Consider the following 23,547-nt stretch of genomic DNA (forward strand, 5'->3'; position numbering starts at 1 on the left):
AGTCTTTTCTATACCATTGCTAAGTTATATACCATCGCAACGGTTTACATGTAGGCACATAAGTAAGTTTGGAGTAAGCGTACTATAGTACATTCTAAGAGGTGCCATTAAGTTTCGGTTACATTAAATCATAAAAATACGTACAAATGTTTAATGATGTAGGTTCTGGCCAGGTGTACCTAGAAGTTACTTTTACAGGTCAAAAAATCACATTTACTGTGTTATATTATTACATTCATTGTGTACTCAATTTGTTAAAATATTGTAATGCACATTTATGAGAATAGTGCAGTGTGCCGGTGCTCTTCTGTTTACATGTGGATAAAGATGAACTGGTAGATTAGTGTATTTGGATTTTCAGTAGGTGTTTGATAAAGTACCTCATGAGAGGCTTCTAAGAAAACTAAAAAGTCATGGAGTAGGAGGCAATGTCCTTACATGGATTTAAAACTGGTTAAAAGTCAGGAAACAGAGAGTAGTATTAAATGGTCAATTTTCTCAGTGGAAAAGGCCAAACAGTGGAGTGCCTCAGGGATCTGTTCTTGGACCAGTGCTTTTCAATATATGTATAAATGATCTAGAAAGGAATACGATGAGTGAGGTAATCAAATTTGCAGATGATACAAAATTATTCAGAGTAATTAAATCACAAGCAGATTGTGATAAATTGCAGGAGGACCTTGCAAGACTGGAATATTGGGCATCCAAATGGCAGATGAAATTTAATGTGGACAAGTGCAAGATGATGCATAAAGGGAAAAATAACCCATGCTGTAGTTACAGGATATTAGGTTCCATAATAGGAGCTACTACCCAGGAAAAAGATCTAGGTGCCAATGTGGATAATACATTGAAATTGTGGGCTCAGTGTTCTGCGGCAGTCAAAACAGCAAAAAGAATGTTTGGTAATATTAGCAAGGAAATGGTGAATAAAACAGAAAATTCATAATGCCTCTGTATCACTCCATGGTGAGACCACATCTTGAGTACTGCATAGAATTCTGGTCGCAGCATCTAAAAAAAAATAGAGTTGCACTGGAGAAGGTACAGAGAAGGGCGACCAAAATGATAAAGGGGATGGAACAGCTCCCCTATGAGGAAAGGCTAAAGAGGTTAGGGCTGTTCAGCTTGGAAAAGAGATAGCTAAAGGGTAATATGATAGAGGTTTTTAAAATCATGAGAGGTCTAGAATGGGAAAATGTGACTCAGTTATTTACTCTTTCGGATAATAGAAGGACTAGGGGACACTCCATAAAGTTAGCAAGTAGCATATTTAAAACTAATTGGAGAAAATTATTTTCCCTCAACACACAATTAAGCTCTAGAAATTGTTGCCAGAGGATGTGGTTAGTGCAGTTAAAGTAGCTGGGTTTAAAAAAGGTTTGGAGAAGGTTTTGGAGAAGTCCATTAACTGCTATTAATCAAGTTGACTTAGGTAATAGCCACTGCTATAACTGGCATCAGTAGCATGGGATCTACTTAGTGTTTGGGTACTTGGCAGGTACTTGTAGCCTGGATTGGCCACTGTTGGAAACAGGATGCTGGGCTTGATGCACCCTTGGTCTGACCCTGTATGGCAATTTCTTATGTTCTTATGATAAATGTATATGCCCCTAATAAATATTTACATAGTTTTTTTCTACTTTAGTAGCTAAACTAACAGGCTGGGACAATTATGTTTGCATTATGGGGGGGAGTCTTTAATATAACGGACAATCCTTTAGTAGATTGCAAGCCTGCATGACAACCCAGGAAAAATCAAAGAGATATTATATTGGTTTCTCTCCAAGGAACATGGTTTAGAGGATTCTTGGCGATTTTTGCACCTGGACAAATTAGACTGTTCTTTTTATTCTCAAGGTCATCATGAGTATTCAAGATTGGATTGCTTTCTAACTACAGAAAAATGGTTTGATAAAATCGAGAAAAGTGAAAGACGGGAAGTATCTTATTCAGATCACGCTATGTTATTGCTCACTTTAGAGTTGCTGAAGCTAAGACTGGCAGGAAAGGTTGGGGGTTTTCCTCTAATTTATACAATGAAACAGCCTTTTAAGCATTGACAAATGGAAGAACTATTGCTTAGAGAATGCCTCAACTGAGGTAAATACCCTGACATATTGGAACGCAGCCAAGGAAGTACTAAGAGGTCACATTATTTCTTATAGTGCTGGGAAAAGAAAACTACAGAACCCCAAAATTGTCTGCCTTCAAAAACAATTGGCAGATCTTAAACATATCCATATCAAAGACTGAACTGTGGACAGCAGGCACCATTTAACACAGATTAAAAAGGAATTAAATGAGATCCTAGATAGTAAGACTAAAAGTAATTTTCTGCGCTTTCAATTTAAGCTTTTCCAATGGAGCAACAAGTCAGGAAAACTGTTAGCTAATTTGCTGAAAGCATCAAAATTTAGGAAAGTTATTACTAGGATTAAATGACTCAGGGAGGAACAATGGTGACAGATACAGAAGGCATCATGAGGGAATTGGTTTCCTTTTTTGGGAACTTGTATAGTAAGGGCTCTGGGAATGTTCCAATGCAAAATCAGTTTTTTCAAAATCTACCCTTTCTAAATTGAATAATGTTCAGAGAAGAGCTTTAGACACCCCAATTCAAGAACAGGAAATTTTGGAAGTTATTAAATCTTTAAAATTAGGCAAAGCCCCTGGTCCTGAAGGATTTGGCCATGAATTACCGTATATAAACTACTAGAATATTATCTAACTGCTCCACTAAAAGAAATGTTTTCCTTGGCACAGGAATGGGGTGCCCTTTCTTTAGGGCATAATTTGACCATGATAATATTGTTACCCAAACTGGGCAAAGATCCATTGCTCCCTGAATCATATTGCCCAGTTTCCCTTTTCAACCAGAATATCAAAAGACTGGCAGCAGTTCTGGCTAACAAGCTGACAAGAATAATGCAAGGCTTAATGAGTCCTGATCAAACAGGAGTCATTAGAGGTCATAGCTCAACCACTAACATTTTAAAAGCATTGTTAGCATTGCAGGGTTTTCAACAGAATAATACTAGAGGCTTATTAGTCAGTCTAGATTTGGAAAAGGCCTTCGATCATGTTGAATGGCCATACTTATGGTATATTTTACATGAATTTGGCTTTTCTGAAAATTTTATTAGTTGGATGAAACCACTTTATAAAACACCAAAAGCCCAAATTTTGTTAATGGCATGTTATCATCCCAATTTCACATATTGCAGGGAACTAGACAGGGGTACCCTCTTTTGCCTTGACTTTATGTATTATCTTTAAAACCATTAGCAATAAAACTATGAGAGATGCAAGGATTTCGGGATATAAACATAGGGAAGCAAGAAGTAAAACTCAGTCTATTTGCAGACGATATGCTATTGTTTTGGGGTAATCCTGAGCAATGTTTGGAGCAAGTGATTCATACTATTCAGTCATTTGGGACTTTTTCAGGTTTAAAAATAAACTATGTGAAATCTGAAGCATTCTCGTTATTTCCAACCTTGAAAGATACTTGCAAGTCACCCTTCCCTTTTAAATGGACTATAATGGCTTTGAAATATCTAGGTATCCAATTGACCTGCACAGAGGAACAGTTATACCAATTAAACTTGGTGCAGTCCTTGTACAAATGCAAAACATTATTAACTAAGTGGATGGATTATTCTTTGTCACTATGGGCAGATGTGCAGTAGTCATGATGGTGATTTTACCGAAAATTATACATGTGCTACAGTTGCTCCTATTAAGGAATTGAACAAAGGAGATCTTGGGCTTCCAATCTATATAAAGGCTTTTATTTTGAAAAAAATAAGAGCAAGAATTAACTATATTTTATTATGTAAGGTAAAAAAGAAGGGAAGTCAAGCACTACTAGATTGAAGAGCATATAATGTGGCAGCTCTACTGTGCTTTATCAGGACTGGGTATCAGTGCACGCTAAATTTCATCCTGATCAATTGTTAACAGGATTGGTTAAGCCATGGGCTCCGATTAATTTGCTGCATTGTTCTCAGCCAAAAAAATTGTTACTAGATCACTGGGGATTTTGGTTTCAATCTAATTACAAAGCCTGGAAGTGTTTGAGAACAGCCAACAAGCTTTCTTCACATGTATCCCCATTTCTATCTCTGGTGGGTAATCCTGACTTCCCAAGTGGTTTAAGTGTATAGAGAATGGAGAAATAAGGGATTATACTGTACAGAGCAACTGGTGGATTCTGAAGGCAATAACATTCATTCTTTTCAACAGTTGAAAGAAAAATGGGATATCCCAAAAGAAAATTGTTATGCCTACTTGCAATCCCAGGCATTATTGGTTTTCCTTAGGGAAAAAATTGTTTGCAACGTCTTGCATTTACAGATGCAGAGGAAACCTTTTTTGACATACCTCTGAAGTTTAACAAAATTAGCATTTGAAAAATGCATATCAAAGAGGAATTACCTGATAATCACTTTGCCTAATTTGGCTAGATTCTGGAGTAAAGATTTAGGGATCCTATTGGAAACTCAAGATTTGATATCAGATTTTGCTGCTCTCTATAAATACCTAAAACCTGTAGCCCAGAGAGAAGTACAGTTCAAAATTCTTCATAGAATTTTTATTTCTAGATCCTTAGGAGCTAAGATGAAACTGGGGGCATGAGATGTTTGCATTAAATGTAGGAGATTTGTGTCATATGTTCACAGATTGTACTAAACTTTGTGATTTTTGGAACTATATACGTCCTATTAAGTACATTACTAAGCACTACTTTGATATGGAACAGCAGGATATTATACTTATACTTGTTAGATGACACTGAAATTTTGCCAGCAGGTGGTGCCAAACTGATTAGTATTGTGATAACCTTAGCCAAAAAAATCATTCTTATGAACTGGCCCAATGAAGAACTACCTAATATATCTATTTGGAAATTAGAAATGAAAAATTACGCTATTATGGAAAAACTAAGAAAAATTATAGTGGGAATCCGGTATATCTACGAAAACAGAGAGGCTATATTCAATTGTAGCCCAGATTGTCACAAATATTATAAACACTGGATATAAGTAATTTTTCTGTGGATCCCTACTTCAAAGTATTTAGTTCAGTGCCTACAGAGGTATGTATGTGGATGGATGAATGGGAGCAAATGTGATCTGGAAGTAGCTGGCTGAGAAAAAAAGAATGAAGCAAGAAATATTCTTGAATTTTGTTTGTTACACCATTGTAGCATTTTTCATGTACAGTTATGCTTTGTAATTTGGCAATCTTGCTTCAATAAAGAAATATAAAAATATATATATATGCACATAGGGAATGTGAATACTTTATGCCCTCATTGAAGAAAGACTTAAAATGCACATATATAACCACCTCATCTTCAAACACAAACTATGAAGGGAGTAACCACCTCATCTTCAAACACAAACTATGAAGGGAGTTTATATTGAAGATCAAATAGGTTTGAGCAAGTTAAAATGATTTTACCTACTTTATTATTTGGGCATCTTATTGAAAATGTATCCTATGATATTTTACATGAAGCACTACTCCTCCATCCCTTTTCCCTACCCTGTCCCTTCCTCAACCGATTATAGGCCATTATGGCCATATCCCAGTGATGATGTCTCTGTAACAGCAACAGTGTCTGGATTTGCCTCTGCCATTTCAACTTGCAGGTTTAGAATTGTATTGCCAAGACTATGAGTATTTGTGCTCATGGCTTTCCAGACATTTCTGTTTTCCTTGACTTGCTAGAAGTATCTACCATCAAAATGGCTAGACTTGAGATACCATGAAACAGAGCCTAGTCAGTGGTTGGCCCTTACTTGAGGAACAACATGCCTGAAACTGTTCAAATGGTATCATCTTGAAATGCATTTAAAAAAGGCTTTAAAAACATTTATTTTCGAGCAGGCTTTTTTAAATTGAATGTTTCCTTTATATGACTGATGATATTTTTTTTATTGTTTGTTCATGAATATGAATGTATTGCTATGTAGGCTGCTGTGAACTCCAGTATGGAACATGTGGGTTAGAAGAATTTAAAATAAATTTCCTGTGTATAATCTTTTTCCCTGGTCTGCTCTTTCATTTACTAGTAGCTTTGTGAGATACTTATTCTTATGGTTTCCTTCACTAACCTCATTTGCTTGCTGGGGGTGACAATCAATTCAATCAGCTTTCATTTGCCACTCCTCTCTTCAATTTAAACTCCTGTCAATGTATGCTAATGTGAACTGGAGCAAACATTTTGTCTACTTTGTCATCCCCTACAATCCTTTGACTGCCATGCTCTTTTTCGCCATGAAAGACATTTGCCCATACATTTCCTCTCCACACCCTGTGCTCTTATCACTGAAGGAGGTATCTCCTTCCCATGCCAAACACAGTGATAGGTGACTGACATTTAGCACAGGATTTAACAATCACTGTGGAATCTTGTGAGATTGTAATATTTGTATAATATTGCAGAATTCTTGAACCTGACTAATTCTTTCTCTACCTTCCTGTTCACTTGTCCCTCTTTCTCTGTTCCTTTCCCAACTCACTCTCTGCCTTGTTTGCTTCAACCTGTTCACTCCTGCACCTACTAAACCTACTCTCTCCTTTTCTCCCTCCTGCTGTGTTTCCCTCCTACTCCCTTTCTCACTCTCACTTCCCCTCCTGCTGTCTCTCCCTCTCACAGGTTGCCATTATTGCAGGAAATTTTGAACTGGCTGAAATCATCAAAACTCACAAAGAGTCCGATGTTGGTGAGTTGTCTCATTTTTTGTTTTAAAATAATTACTAAGAACAGCTGTTTTCAGAACTGTTCAAAAGCATTTATGTTTCTGAGTACATGGGGTGTATCGAGTTAGTTATAACCTGTTCCTTTTCTTAGTTTGGTGATGTCTATCTTTGTGGTTTGATAGGATCTGTAGCAGTGGCGTAGCCAGAATTGATTTTTTGGGTGGGCACAAGGTTAACATGGATGGGCTGTAGGCATGCAGGTCTACTAGTTGTTTTTTTACTGATAAATAATGCCAAATTATGCAGCATAGCATTCACATCTACGCCTAAGTATGAGGTTTACTTAATGATACAAACATAATTCACGGTGATTTGTGGTACTTTAGCCTTCTTATTATTACGATTTTATACACGGCTCCTACCTGTCCATAAATTTTGAGAGAGCGGTGGTGTTGCTTATATTTAAATTGCTAACATCTCAAAATATAGATATATATTTTTACCTTTGTTGTCTGATCTTTGTATTTTTCTAATCAGTTGGTCCTGGTCTCTTTTTCCCATTTTTTCCCTTATAGCTCATTTCCTAATTCCTTTTCAGTGTCTTTCTTCTATTACTGTCTTCTTCCCTTCCACACACACACACACAAACACACACACACACACACACACATACACGCTTTCTCTCACACACTCAAGCTCTCACTCTCATATGCTCTCCCCCCCCCCCCCCCAAGCTCACATTCTCTGCAGACACACATACAAGTTCTCACTTTCTCACCCCTCCCCAGGCTTATATTCTTATGCACACACAGACGCACATCCAGGCACCCATTCTCACCCACACACATAAACCCAGACTCCCATTCTCACCCACACATATTCAAGCTCCCATTCTCATCCATACATATACACATTTAAGGTCCTATTCTCACCCACACATACACACATTCAAGCACCCATTCTTATCCACATATTCAAGCTTCCATTCTCACCCACCCACACAAACCCAGGCTCTCATTCTCACCCATATATACACACATTCAAGCTCCCATTCTCACCCACCCACAAACCCAGGCTCCCATTCTCACCCACACATACACACATTCAAGCTCCCATTCACCCACATATTCAAGCTTCCATTCTCACCCACACATACACACATTCAAGCTCCCATTCTCACCCACACACAAACCCAGGCTCCCATTCTCAACCACACATACACACATTCGAGCTCCCATTCACCCACATATTCAAGCTTCCATTCTCACCCACACATACACACATTCAAGCACCCATTCTTATCCACATATTCAAGCTTCCATTTTCACCCACCCACACAAACCCAGGCTCTCATTCTCACCCATATATACACACATTCAAGCTCCCATTCTCACCCACCCACAAACCCAGGCTCCCATTCTCACCCACACATACACACATTCAAGCTCCCATTCACCCACATATTCAAGCTTCCATTCTCACCCACACATACACACATTTAAGCTCCCATTCTCACCCACACACAAACCCATGCTCCCATTCTCAACCACACATACACACATTCGAGCTCCCATTCACCCACATATTCAAGCTTCCATTCTCACCCACATACACACCCAGGCTCCAGTTTTCACCCACACACACACACTCCCATTCTCATCCACACATACACATTCAAGCACGTGCACAGCTTCCGCTTCCTCCCCCAAAGCAGGAAGATCAGCTGCCTCTCCTGCTGCCACCGGACTCCTGCTATCTTTGGGCATCAGGCCCTACGGCCCGCCGAACTTCCTGTCGGGGGGGGGGGAGCGGAAGCGCAGCGCACAACGTCCGCTTCCTCCCTCCCCCCCCCAAGCAGGAAGATCGGCGGGCCCGACGCCCGAAGATAGCAGGAGGCCGGTGGCAGCAGGAGAGGCAGCTGATCTTCCTGCTTTGGGGGAGAAAGCGGAAGCTGTGCACGGCGCTTCCGCTCCCCCACCTCCAAACAGGAAGTTCGGCGGGCCGTTTGGCCCGAAGATAGCAGGAGAATGGGTGGCAGCAGGAGAGGCAGCTGATCTTCCTGCATTGGGGGGAGGAAGCGGAAGCTGCGCGCGGCGCTTCCGCTCCCCCCCCTCAACAGGAAGACCGGTTGGCCATACGGCCGCAGCAGCGCCTCCCCATGTGTGCCGTGATGGCGCGCGAGGCGTGGGTTCTCTTGTTCGCTGTCGCGGGGATGGGATCCCGCGACAGCCTTGCAGTTCCGGTGCCAGTTGGGTGGGCCTGGGTCTAAGTTGGGTGGGCACCTGCCCACCCAGGCCCACCCGTGGCTACGCCACTGATCTGTAATATGTGTCTTCTAGACTATGAACTGCCACAGTTTGCAGTATGAATGAAGTCTGACTTTAAGTACAAAAAGCTGAAGTTTTGCTGCACCTTTTCAGTATTCCATTTTCCAAGGTAGCTCTCTCCTTGGCTTGGAAATTCTTGTCCCTCTGTAGGGATTATGGAAGGTACTGCAATCTGATGAAATATATAGAATGACAGAATACATTTGTTTAGAGGGATCCAGTGACACCATAATCTGTGAGACTGCAGAAAAGTCTCAGGCCTGGGAAGGAGCTTCTTGGTTAAAGCTGCGGGCCTCCTTACAGTGTTGACTTTGTACTGCTTCCATTCTCCTCTCCTTTACTTTTTAAATTCACTTGTTGTGATGTCATACTGATGGGTCTGACAGTTACTTGTTTTATTTCGTTTTCAAAATAAGAATCAACAAATAATATGTAGGTGATAGATTTTTATTGGACTAACTCAATACATCTCTGACTAGCTTTCTAGAGAAATTCTCCCTTCATCAGGTCAGTGAGGAAACAGAACAAGTAAACTCTAGTTTACCTAGTGCAGAATCAGGTAGTCAGCTAAGCCTTTGGTTGTCTGCATATGTCATTGCTGCAGTTTAGGATACATACCCCTCCCCTGTCAGCCACCCTTCCATCCCGCTTCCCCCCACCCCTGCCCCCATCATGCCCACCATTCAACTCAAAAGCCTCAATAACCTTTTCTCTTGATTCCCATTGCAAAGCACATCCTGCAGTGAGCATCTGGTTCCTGCCTGCCTGTCTCATGGGACACTCGGGGCTTGCAGTCTCTAACACTTTCCTCTTATCTCTCATCTCTCATCTTTCTTCTGTTTTTCTTTTTGTCTTGCCCTTTACCATGAACTATTTGATTCTATCTTCTGCTGCCTTTTTCATATACCTTTCTTTCTATTTCTGTCTCTTGCATTCTCTTCTTTTTTGCCTCTTCTTCCTGATTCTTTTTATTTTGCTTTTTTTATCTACTGTGCCTTCCCTTCCTTCCTTTATTACTACTGTTTTCCCTTTATTCCCCATTCTCCATCCCGCTGCTTCTCTCTCTCTTTCTTGCTCTCTTTTTACTTTATTAGTCTCCTCCCATATATATATATATATATTGGTCTTCCAATTCACAATCCCTATCTGTTTCTCTCTCACATCATTGCTATTCTTTTGCTGCATATTTTTTTCTCTTGCTCTCACGCTCTTTTTCTTCCCTATCAGGTGTATCCTTCTTCCATGATGTGCCTTTGTTTTTCCTTTGCTTTCTGACTTTCTCTTTGCTCATATTTCTTTGTTGTATATTTCTCTCCCTTTCTCTCTGTCCTATCTGTTGTCTCTCTCACCATATGTCTTACATTACATTAAAATTCTGATAGTGTTCTTTCCCTTTTTTAATTTGTGCTTGCAAACGATTTTTCACTTGTTTTGTACCTCACGTAATTATTCATAAACTGACTTTGATCACTGAGTGCTTGCCACTTTAGAGGGGAAAAAGACTAAGGAGAGTAATTTAGGATCAGCTGTTGTCCCAGAAGGGAAAGGTGATAGAGTAAGGGCTTGTTTTAATAGTGAAACATGCAATTGCTTGGACTAAGGCAGAGCTTTCCAAACTGTGTGTCGGGACACGTTAGTGTGTCGCCTGCAGTGTGCAGGTGTGTCGCGCAAGCCCGGTCAACTCTGATGCGAGTTTGGGCTTTTTTTTTTCTAGAGATTCACTTTTTTTTCAGTTTATGGGATGCTTATTATTGGGTGATTTTTGCTGTCAATCACGTTTTTTTGGGGGGCTTGGTGGGTGGAACAAGCCCAGCCATCCTTGCATTGGCTGCTGCTGCCGATGAGGCCTGGCCATGAGGAGTACTGACTGCAAGCAGCAGTGTCTGGTGATCATGGAAGGGAGTGAAGCACTTAACTGGCAACAATCAAAAAGACGAGGTACATGAGTGTGGGGGCCAGACATGTGCTGGGGGGAGAGAGATGAGTGAGTGGGGGACAAACGTGCTGGGGGGACAGACATGTGCTTGAGGGGGAGAGATATGAGTGTGTGGGGGCCAGACATGTGCTGGGGGGAGGAGAGAGATGAGTGTGTGGGGGACAGACAATTTGTTTTATTATTGTTTCTCATAAATTATAACAATAACATGAATCTTGGAATATATATTTTTAATATAAATTTAGGGGTAGATTTTCAGACGAGCGCGAACAGCCTACTTTTGTTTGCGCTCCAGGCGCAAACAAAAGTATGCTGGATTTTAGTAGATACGCGCGTAGTCGCGCGTATCGGCTAAAATCCTGGATCGGCGCGCGCAAGGCTATCGATTTCGTATAGCCTGCGCGCGCCGAGCCGCGCAGCCTACCCCCGTTCCCTCCTAGGCCGCTCCGAAATCGGAGCGGCCTAGAAGGGAACTTTCCTTTGCCCTCCCCTCACCTTCCCCTCCCTTCCCCTACCTAACCCACCCGCCCGGCCCTGTCTAAACCCCCATCCTACCTTTGTCGGGGGATTTACGCCTCCCAGAGGGAGGCGTAAATCCCCGCGCGCCAGCGGGCCTCCTGCGCGCCGGGCCGCGACCTGGGGGCGGGTACGGAGGGCGCGGCCACGCCCCCGGGCTGTAGCCACGCCCCCGTACCCGCCCCCAAAACGCTGCCGACACGCCCCCGAAACGCCGCGACGACCGGGCCCGCCCCCCGACACGCCCCCCGACACGCCCCCCTCGGAGAACCCCGGGACTTACGCGAGTCCCGGGGCTCTGCGCGCGCCGGGAGGCCTATGTAAAATAGGCTTCCCGGCGCGCAGGGCCCTGCTCGCGTAAATCTGCCCGGTTTTGGGCGGATTTACGCGAGCAGGGCTCTGAAAATCCGCCCCTTAAGGTTTTCATGAGATAGGTTGTGTCATGAAACATTTTATTTATGTATATATTTAAGGAAACATACATAAATTGTCGAAATATGTTTCGTTCGTTTAACCTTTAACCTCTGGTTTACTAGTAGACTGAATTACCGTGTCGTGAAATTATGTTTGTCTAAAAAGTGTGTCACCAACATGAAAAGTTTGGAAAGCTCTGGACTAAGGAGTGAATAAAATGCCCCATGTGTATTCTCACTGCAGGACAGGACCATTCACCTAATAAGAAAACCCACAGAAGAACATAAGAATTGCCATACTGGGTCAGATTAAAGGTCCATCAAACCCAGTATCCTGTCTCCAACAGTGGCCAATCTAAGTTACAAGTACCTGGCAAGATCTCAAACAGTAAATAGATCCCATATTGCTAATGCTTGATAATAAATAACTGCTTTCCCCAAGTGCACCTGGTCAATATCAGTTTATGGTCTTCTCCTCCAGGAACTTATCCAAACCTTTGTTAAACCTAGCTACTCTAACTGCCTTAACCACATCCTCTAACAATGAATTACAGAGCTTATTGGTACATTGAGTGAAAACCAATTTTCTCCTATTTGTTTTAAATGTGCTACTTGCTAACTTCATGAGATGTCCCCTATTTTTTGAAAGAAGAAATAACCGGTTCACATTTACTCATTCTAATCCACTGATGATTTTATAGACCCCTATCGTATCCCCCTCTCAGCTGTCTCTTCTCCTAGTTAAACAGTTCTAACCTTTTTAGACTTTCTGCATAAAGGAGTTTTCCCATCCCCTTTATCATTTTGGTCACCCTTCTTTGTACTTTTTCCAGTTCAACTATATCTTTTTTTGAGTTGCAGCGACCAGAATTGCACACAGTATTCTAGGTGTGGTCTCACTATGGAGCAATACCGAAGTATTATGACATTCTCCATTTTATTTTCCATTCCTTTCCTAATAATTCCTAACATTTTGTTAACTTTTTTGACTGCTGCCACACACTGAGCTGAGGATTTCAAAGTGTTGCCTGTGATGGCTCCTTTTCCTGGGTAGTAACTTCTAATGTGGAACCTAACATTGTATAACTAGTGTGAAATACTTTTCCCTATGTACATCCCTTTGCACTTGCCTACATTGAATTTTATCTGCCATTTGGATGCCCAGTCTTCCAGTCTCACAAGGTCCTCCTGCAATTTCTCATAATCCACTTAGCAGATTCACTCTACTTCCTTCATCCCACATCCCCCTGACCTCCAGAGAAGCAGAGCTGAGGCTCCGGCCTCTTCTGAAACTAAAATCTTCTAGGTCTTTTCCTGCAGCAAATGGTCAGGCTTCCTTCAATCATTCTCTTGCCAGTAGCAGCAGCTGTTGCAGCATAGGCCATCCTTCCTACTGTCATTTCTCTTATCAGCAATATCTTCTGCAGCATATCACCATCCTTTAAGACCATTTTTTCTGATGTTGCTAATAGATTAATTTACGACATCCCTTCTGAGAAATTGGTGTCTCATCATCAAATACTGGAGATTTTGTTGTAAATGTAAAAATATTTTTTTGTCTTCCTTACCCCACACTTTTTTTTTTATCCTTTCCTTTTTGATCCACCTTTGTCACGGATGTGAGCCCTTGGGCTTTGGCATGGTTGACGCAGCCTAGCAGGCAAACCTACTAGGCACATGCTGACAGTGCTTCACCTATACCAGTCCCATTCCCCGCAGATTGATTCCTTGGGTTCCCGGTCAGGGCTTAGGCGAGAGTCCTGTATGGAGTGGTCAGACAAAGTCAAGTGACCACTAGGCCAAAGTCGGGACAGGCAGCAAGTGATATCGAGGTCCAAGCAGGGGTCAGGACAGGCGGCAGTCCAGTAATGCAGCCAGTGGCAGAACCAGAAGTCAGGCAGAGATGAACAGATAAGACAAGATAAGGCACTGGAGTCCAAGTCACAAGCAGGACAAGGCAAGTTAACAGCAAGGCAGGAAGACAACAGGCAAGGCAAAGAGACGACAAAGCAACATGCACTGCAAGAGCAAGAAGACCTGTTGCTGAGGCATTGAAAGTCCATAGGAATGAGGTTTAAATGGCCCCCAAGGCCTGACATCATCAAATGGGAGCACAGCAATGTTTCCCACCACAGAGCCCTTAAAGTCTGGGAGCGTGCACATGCGCGGTCCTAGGGGTCAACACAGCATGGCTGGAAGGAGGCTCAATGGTGGCGTTCTCACTGTGAAGAGGAAGGCTTGGCATCAGGGTAGCTAAGTGGCATCTGGGGTGAGTGCGGACAGTCATAGGGTCTTCCCGTGAATGACCAAAAGTTACAAACTTCCCCAGACTGCGCACCCAGATGGCTCTGAAAATCCTTCCTGGCCCATGGACTGGAGGTTTGTCTCCTCTGAAGCACATCCTCAGCACCACTCATTGGCAGGTAATGACTACATCTTCCCACCATTTCCACTACCTTCACAGCATGCTTCAGCCCAAACAGCTGTGATGGACAGGGGATCAAAAACTGGGAACCCCAGCATACAGAGCTGCAGCCTGAGTAAAAAAGCTAACCTCATTAATAAGAAAAAGATATTTTAAAGCAAGAGGATGTACACTATCTAATGGACTTTGAGGGCAACCTGGGTATTTGTGAATGAAGGCTTATTGTACTAAATCCTAGCCCTGGTTTTAGCTGGGATTACAAAGGAGCAGGAGGAAACTGCTGGTCCAAAAAATTGGAGCTACATGGGTTTCTTCCCCCCAGACATCTTGCCTGCAGCTACCTATTGCAGGAATACTTGGAATCTAGCAAATCTGAACTGTCTGCCAGTATGACCAACAAAGTCTTTCTTTGAAACAAGAAACAATTCTGTTCGTTGTTGGCTTCTTGTCACAAAAAGACCTGTTTCTGCCTTTGTACTTAAATAGTAAAGGGTACATACATTTTCAGTGAACTGCTTAACTGACAAAGCAGGCACAAACTTTTAGCTGGCTGAAAATCCACTTAGGAAGATTCAGCCATTCTACCCTTATAACTCTGTGATTTTATGTGTGTAGTTTATGACTAAGCCTTTGAAAATTTACCACTAAATGACTTTCTGGACAAGAAAAATTTTGCTAGCCAATTGATTTCTGAAGACCTTTAGAACAGAGTTGCCAACTGACTCCAGATTTTTAGGACAGGTTGATCCAGTCCTGGTTTTACTCCCCTGCATGCAGGTACTTATAGTCCTGATGTTCTTAGGGAATGCAATAGATAAATCAGAATAAATCCCAGCATGCAATGGGATTAAACCAGGACTGGATCAACCTGTCCTAAATATCTGGAGCCAGTTAGCAACCCTACTTTAGAACATTCACATTTCCTGAAGATAGATATGACATTTTGATTCTTGGTCTGGAGCTCCTATATGTATTTTCACATCCAGTTTGGATCGAAACAGGATATTACAATTTAAGGTTTTAAAAATTTTAAAAGATGCTTCTGAGGGTCACATTGGCAGGACTTACCCTAGGGAGTGTGGGGCCCAGAGCGAATCAGCCAAAATGGGACCTCTTTGGGATTGAATCGTGTGGGAGGGGGATGTATGGTTCGTATGCCCCCTAAGATTGAACAGAGCCTGGTACAGCCTGTCCTGACCATCTGATATTGACGGCTCTTTCTTCCAAACAAGACATGGCAAACCTCAGCAAGCACTTTGCCCCTTCTCCCCACTTCTCTTCCATCCCACCCCATATTCCAGCAAGCACTCTTTCTTTCTTTCTTTCCCCCAAGACCCCAGCAAGCACTCTCCCTCTCCTGCCCCAGCTTCTAAGCCTAGTTCCAGGCAACTATTTGGCTGCTGCTTAATGCTCAGGCAGATCAACATGGTCCTGAAAAGTGATGTGGGTCAATATATGACTGCAGATGACAAGGTGTCTCTTCTCTGCTGGTCTAAAGATATTGGGGTAGGGAGGAGGGAAAAGCACACTGCCACTTCTGATGTATCTCATTGCGGATACTAATCTAATGACTGAGAGATACTGGTACTGCCCTTGCTTCAGTGCGGACAGATGCTACTGCTGATGACTTCTCTTTTCTGTGTGGGGCCCCTCAAAATAAAGGGTCTGACGCAGCCACCCAAAGTTCACCTTTCATCCTCCCCATCCCTGCCCCCCATTAAGGACAGCCCTGTATATTGAAATGATGTTGTTTGGTGTCAGGACAGACTGATCTATAGCTCATCCATGGTCTGGGATCAGTCCTTGAGGTTTTCACTGATTTGAGATCAATGCACCCTCAGTGTCCTTTGGTTTGTCTCATGTGGAAATGTAAAACAGAAAAGAACAGAAAAATATATCCGGTATCAACATTTAATATTTAATTGAAAATATGTATTTATTTATTTATTTATTGGAGGTTTTTCTATACCGACATTCGTTGATGGACATCAGCCCACAGTTGGTTCAAGTCCTTCCTCTGCAATAGAACCTTCAAAGTCAAAATCAATAATAAAGAGTCACCCTTAACAAAGTCCATTCTTGGTGTACCACAAGGATCCTCCTTATCTCCAACCCTCTTTAACATCTACCTCCTCCCCCTCTGCCAATTGCTAACCGATCTTAATCTAATTCATTATCTGTACGCAGACGACATGCAGATTCTAATCCCTATAACAGATTCTATCTCAAAAGCTCTCACCCACTGGAATAACTGCCTTCTATCTATCACCAGTCTTCTCAACAGCTTAAACTTGGTCCTCAATGCCTCAAAGACGGAGTTCCTCCTCATCTCTTCAAACGAAGATAATATCCCCCCACCATCCCCACACAACTCCCACATCACCCATAAGCATGTTAGAGACCTTGGGGTAATTCTAGATAATCGACTAAACCTAAAGAAAATGGTCAACACCACATCCAAAGACTGCTTCTACAGACTACAGGTTCTAAAACGTCTCAAACCACTCCTATTTTTCTATGACTTCAGGACAGTCCTCCAAGCGTTGCTATTCGCCAAGATAGACTACTGCAGCGCCCTCTTCCTAGGCCTCCCCAAATCTACCACCAAACCACTGCAGATGATACAAAATGCCTCAGCGAGATTGCTGACCAACACCAGCCGTGGTGAACACATCTCACCCATCCTCAGAAACCTACATTGGTTACCAGTGAATTTTAGAATCCTATACAAATCAATCACCCTAATACACAAATCCATCCACCATCAACTTCAACTCGACCTTGAATTCCCTTTCAAACTACACTCCTCCAACAGACCAACTAGAGATATTCACAAAGGAACTCTGAAATTTCCCCCTACTAAAGCCACACGCCTCTCCTCAACCAAAGACCAAGCGTTTTCGATAGCAGGCCCATCTATCTGGAATAACATCCCATCAGACCTCAGATTGGAACCCTGCCTTTTAACATTCAGAAAAAAACTCAAGACGTGGCTCTTTCACCAAGCCTTCTCTGATCCCCCAGACAATCACTAGCTGCCCTTACTCTTACCTGGACCTGGATGGTCTTTTATCTTCATGAACGATGGACTCTGGCACTTCCAGGTTAAAGCACTTTAAGCTTTAACCCGTATTCTCTATTGTATTTCATAATTATTACCTGCCTTTACCTTCTTTCCAGCTATTTAAACTTCCAAGTTCTTTACTCCTTGTTGAATGTAACTTTGCCTTATTCACCTCTATTGTTTAATTACTTTAGTTGGCGCTTCAGTTATACCCTTGTTAAATGTAAACCGATCCGATATGGTTATTACTATGAAGGTCGGTATAAAAAAGTGTTAAATAAATAAATACATAAATATCAGTTTACAGGCAACAAGTATTCAGCAACGAAGCTTTACAGTGTAACCAATATACCAGCTTTTATAGAGTAACTATAATAACAGTTTAACAGTAACAGCTAAGCAGATTATATTTGTTTAGTGTAGAGGTAACGGGTTTATAATGTGACAAATAGGGGTTGCTAAATAATGTAATACTGTACATATATATCTAAATTTGACTAGTATAATTAATGTCATAGTATAATTGGGTGTGTGGACTGGGCTGTTTTCAGTGGGATAAACTCGGGTAAGGTGAAGTTTAATATTCTCCGAGAGGAAAGCTCCTGTGTGGTGAGGTGTTAAGGTAAGTGTGGGGGTGTAGGTTATTGAGAGGGCAGGGAGTTGGGTTGGTATAGGATGCAGTGAAGAGGGTTGCAATGTAGTGTCATTGAGATCATGAGTATGCTTGTGTGAATTGCAAACCAATAAATTGTCCATATGTAAGAGATATGCAAATGGTATGGAATATTTAAACGGAGGAAAAAGACTTCAGATGCAATTCACCGCTTTGTGAATTAGGCAAAGGGCAAAATCATTATTCACAAAAAAACTCTGATTCAAACAGCAGCACAACTCTTGTGCCAGTCCATAAACTGATTTTTATTTTCTTATGAGTCGCATTATCTTTAATATTTTATATGTTTATGTTTATATATTTTTTCTTCAATTTTTAAATTTGCATTCAGACTGCAGATGGCTGCTGTAGCACTGTTCAAATCTGCTGTAGCACTGCTCAATTTTTTGTATTTAGTATGTGAACCAAAAGTCCATCTTAAATCCAAAGTCCATCTATTAAAAACTCGGTACTCAATATTAGATGAAATCTTTATGCTCATTTGCTTCTCAATATTCTGTTTGTGATTCAAATACACATAGCTTATGAAAAAAGTTGCGGTTAATAAGGCAGATGTCCCGATGCTTGGCATTTTGCCCAAACAGGCTGCCTTAGGGAGTCATCTTCACCACTCTTATAAATAGCAAGAGCATGCACATCTCTAATATCATACATTTAATCGTGACAGCAAGCGTCATGTGGAAACGTGCCATGGGAATGAGTTAAACCATGGTCTTCAGGAGATCAAGCAACCTTAATATGGACTTGACTGATGTCTTAAAACTATGATTTATTTTCCTTGAAAATGTCATAGTATATTTAGCTCGTGCCTTGTCAGATAGGTCTTGGCCCATTTTGAAATGATCACTGAGCGGAGATAGCTATTTCAAAGATTAGGCACATTCCCCTGAGGCAGGCAGAAGCCGAAACATTGTCAATGTTGGGAAGGCACATCACTGAGCCAATGTGGAAGGCAGTTTAAAGATAAGTTGAAAGTCGTTTTTTAGATATTGAAATATCAAAAGAATAGTTTGGGTATTAATAAAAATTAATATAAGGTAGTTTGTGGGTACAAAACCTCAGTGTAGAATGGGAATGAGCAAATGACGTGAGAACTATGTGCTCAGTAGTATGCTGGTTGAAGCCCATTGTGGGCAAGAGCCTGTAGAATAGTCATAAGAGCACTCAAAATATTCTGATATTTGTTCCCATGTATAGGGTATTTGGTCCGGGTTATTCGGGTTTTGATTTGTGTGAATTATTCCCAGTATTTTTGCTCTTGGGTAATAGTGAATCAATGTTTATTATTTAGTTTTTCACATTATGGCCAGATCAGGTTAATTGTAGTAAAAGAGAGGGAAAATAAATTGAGGACAGACAGTGTAATTTTAATCAGATCACAATATGGAATAGAGCAAACCATAGAAAATCATTTTGTCTTATGAAAAAAAAGAACAGAATGCAATAAAGAACAAACAAAAAAATCAAAGGTTCGTCTGAGGACAGAGTGAGTAATTTTCATTCTGTGAATAGTGCGTTAGCAATGTAAGCATTGCCTGCTGCCCTCTTGCAGCTCGTCTGTGCCATTCACAAGTAGTGTATGCTGTGTGTACGTGAGAGAACTGCCAAGACAAGAGCCAGTCACTGGACTGTGATCAGCATTCAGACATGGAGATGTGGGATAAAGCTCCCTCAGCTCAAAAATTTTGGCACAAGGTACTGCAACTCGTTTTGGTAGCCAAAGGGGATGATTTGTTTGTATTGAAAGCTTTCTTGATGATTTTTATAAGTGGACTCTTCCAATATCTAAAATTTGAACAGTTTTTGGAAGTCAGGTATTTTTAGCTTGTAATCATGGAGGATTCTGGAGTAAGAAAAGCTCTTGCTTTGGATGGGGGAGAATGACTGAAATTTGAAAGGTATATTTTCATTATATCAGTATAAAACCAGACTATATTTTACAAATATAAAAGCCAATATTCAAAAAAGATGTGCTTCTAAATTTGGGCTTCTAAGTTAGGTGCCTGTTTTCAGCCATAATTAGATGCCTAGGTTTTTAATTGAAAATTCATATAAATTTAGGGCCTAAATTTTAGGGTCCTACATTTAGGATGGCTATTCATTTGACTAGATTTAGGCCCCTAAATTAGGTGCCCAATGCTGAAATTCAGTGCTAACCACCTAACTTTCTCTCCCTGCCCTAACTCTGTCCCTGTAGCCATCCATTTGTTAGGATACTAAATTTAGGAGTCTAATGATACTAGGATCCTAAATTTAGGGACTCAGCCAATGTTCCCACTATTTTTTTCTAGGCCGTGTGCAGGTGAGCCTATTGTTGAGCACATAATTTTTGCACATGAGTAGCACAGGTGGGAAATGTTCCTCCTCCCCAAGCAGCTACCCCCTGCCTCCTTCCCCCTCCCTCTCCCTGCATTTGCCTCCCCTACCTCTTACCCTCCCTCCCCAAGCATTCTCTTTCCAGCCTCTTAACTCCCTCCACCACCAGCCTGGGGAGGGGGAATAGTGTGAACAGGGGGAAGGAGTCAAAACCAGGGGAGGAAGGAAAAGAACCAGACAGGAGGTTGAGTCCGAGGATAGGAGACCTGAGGTAGGTGACAGGAAGAACTGGGGAGAGTTCATTTCAAGACTGGGGTGGGGGGAGCGGTGCCAGGCCATATAATAAAGAAGCAAAAAGGTAGGTGATCTAGAAAAGCCGTTAGGACAACAAAGGAGATAGATGCCAAGGTCCTTTTCAATTCTTTATTGAAGTGGAGAAGTATCTAAAATATTACAGCCTCTAAAATATTACAGCCCAACTCTGGCCGAGTTTTGCCGTTCACACAATGGCTGTCTCAGGGGCTTAGATATGTATATTTTGTTTGGACTCGGTTGCTGAACAAGCTGAAGGCTTGTATATCAATATTGTCTGTGCATAAGTAATCCGCAATGGCATTGAATCTTATCTCTTTTAGAAGTGAATTATAATCTTGTAGATACGATTCTCCTATTGGCTCCTTGCGCTTCACTTCCGGATTATAGTCTCCACCCATAGTAACAAACATTGGCAATAGAAGAATCGTATCTACAAGATTATGATTCACTTCTAAAAGAGATAAGATTCAATGTCATTGCGGATTACGTATGCACAGACAATATTGATATACAAGCCTACAGCTTGTTCAGCAACCCTGTGTCCAAACCCTGAGTCTGCACAAATGTACGCCTGATTTTATAACATGCGCACGCAGCCACGCACATGTTATAAAATCCAGAGTCGGCGCGCACAAGGGGGTGCACACTGCACACTAGTGCACCTTGCACACGCTGAGCCCTAGGGGAGCCCCGATGGCTTTCCCCGTTCCCTCCGAGACCGCTTTGAAATCAGAGCGGCCTCAGAGGGAACTTTCCTTCTGTCCCCCCACCTTCCCCTCCCTTCCCCTATTTAACCCGCCCCCTAGCCCTATCTAAATCCCCCCCCCCCCCCACATTTATTTTGTTATTTACACCTGCCTCTGGCAGGTGCAACTTGCGCGCACCGGCCAGATGCCGGTGCGCGATCCCCTGGCATGGCCGCTGTGCCGGAGGCCTCGGTCCCGCCCCCGCCCCGCTCCTTTCACAAAGCCCCGGGACATATGTGCATCCCGGGGCTTGCGCATGTTGCCGGGCCTATGCAAAATAGGCTCGGCGCACGCAGGAGCGGTTATGCGCGTAAATCCTGAGGATTTACACACGTAACCCTTTTAAAATCCGACCCACATTCTCTCATTAACACACAATCCCTTTCTGTTGCACACTCTCTATCATTCATTCACTCTTTCATTTACTCACTATCATATGCGTTCTTTCACCACAATGCACACACATTTATCAAGGGACAACTATCAACATAGTGCAATTCTTTTACCACTTCTCTGTCTCTCACCACAGTGTGCACCCTTTCATGTCCTGATCCACAAAAAATATAGAAAAGAGTCAAATCATTTTAATGAGATTTCGTCCTCAATTGACCTTTCTCCCATTCTATGCAGCAAATCAGTCAGCATAGATCCACATGTCCTCAAAACTCATGGCAACTATGTTTCTTTCAGCAAAACACATAGTGACATTTCATGCTTCTAGAATTTGTTATGATTATAGTCCTCACCTGTTGTCAGACAGGATACTTGCACCTCAAAAAATTGACCTTTATTTTTTAGGGGTTTCTTATATACCGAGGCACGTTTGCAAAACCTCACCTCGGTTCACAATGTAACATAACTTAGCAACAGGCTTTACAATAATAATAACATTAACAGGTAGGGGTTAACAAGGGCAGGAGATGATAATACGAGAAATATATACAAATGTACAAGTTGATTTTAACAAGTAGGTTAAATAAAGCAATAAGGATAATTAGCAGGGTTAAATAATAGATGGAGGGGGAAGAAGAGGAGGAAACCTAGAGTGGGTGGGGGGTAAAGAATGGGCGAGGGTCAGATGGGGTAGGGAGAGAAAATAGACGGTGCGAGGGTCAGGTGGGAGGTCGGTTGGTGGTCAGATGGGCGGTCATGTCGAATCTATGGGGGGAGTCAGTTCGTTAGTCAGGATACGCTAGTTTGAACAGCCATGTTTTAAGATTGTGCTTGAATTTTTTGTGGCAAGGTTCCTGGCGTAGTTGGGAAGGCATTTTATTCCAGTGGGAGGTTCCTGAAATGATGAAAGATCGCTCTCTAAAGGTGGTATGCTTCATGCATTTAGGAGAGGGTATTTGGAGTTTGGCTAGATGATGCGTTCTTGTGGGTCTTGTCGGAGTGTGAAGCAGGAGATGTTCTGGGAACCATTGCATGTCCTGGTTATGAATGGCTTTGTGTATTAGCGTGAGTACTTTATATATTATCCTGGAGGTTACAGGGAGCCAGTGTAATGATTGAAGGACTGGTGTAATGTGGTCATGACGGTGAGTGTTGGTAAGGATGCGTGCCGCAGCATTTTGTAATAACTGTAGAGGTTGTAGGGTACTTTTTGGTAAGCCAAGGAGGATAGCGTTGTGAAACCTGCACTTTGATTCCCAACCCAGTATCAGAAATGAATCCACACGCTCTTTAGTGAGTAACAGTTTTATCTTTACTGGAATGAATGACTGAAATAAATCTGTTCACTTCCTAGCATCTGCATTTGTCATATAAACACATGTATATAGTACAAGAGAAAACTCAACTTTGTCATAACTCATGTTAAGTATTTCAACCAGAATCAGCATGTGATATAGCACCCGACCTTAAGCAGTCTCTGAACAAGCAAAGTCCCAGATTGTATCCTACTGTGTGTCCATTTGAATTTAGAGCTGAAGAGGGCGTCAGTACTGCTCTTTGCTTCAACTGCCAAATCCACAATACAGCAGCCTCTATCCGAAAGAAGAGCTTCAAATCCTGACAGGGCACAGTTCAATTACTCCCAAGTCGTCCACAGCAGGGTTCCAGAAAAGAGAACCTTAATCAGTACAGATAATATTTATTAATTC

The 23,547-nt window shown here is 42.0% G+C and overlaps 1 protein-coding gene across 4 annotated transcripts in view; it reads left to right on the forward strand.

The window, feature by feature from the left end:
* Positions 1 to 23,547, forward strand: part of SHANK3 (SH3 and multiple ankyrin repeat domains 3) — a 1,690,229-nt gene that overhangs the window by 755,767 nt on the left and 910,915 nt on the right. For all 4 annotated transcript variants that reach the window (XM_029615063.1, XM_029615061.1, XM_029615060.1 and 1 more), the window contains one exon: positions 6,671 to 6,737. In XM_029615063.1, coding sequence (XP_029470923.1) covers positions 6,671 to 6,737 — 67 coding nt within the window. The remainder of the gene's footprint in view (positions 1 to 6,670; positions 6,738 to 23,547) is intronic.

Source organism: Rhinatrema bivittatum, chromosome 9 (assembly GCF_901001135.1).
Source record: "Rhinatrema bivittatum chromosome 9, aRhiBiv1.1, whole genome shotgun sequence".
Classification (NCBI taxonomy): domain Eukaryota; kingdom Metazoa; phylum Chordata; class Amphibia; order Gymnophiona; family Rhinatrematidae; genus Rhinatrema; species Rhinatrema bivittatum.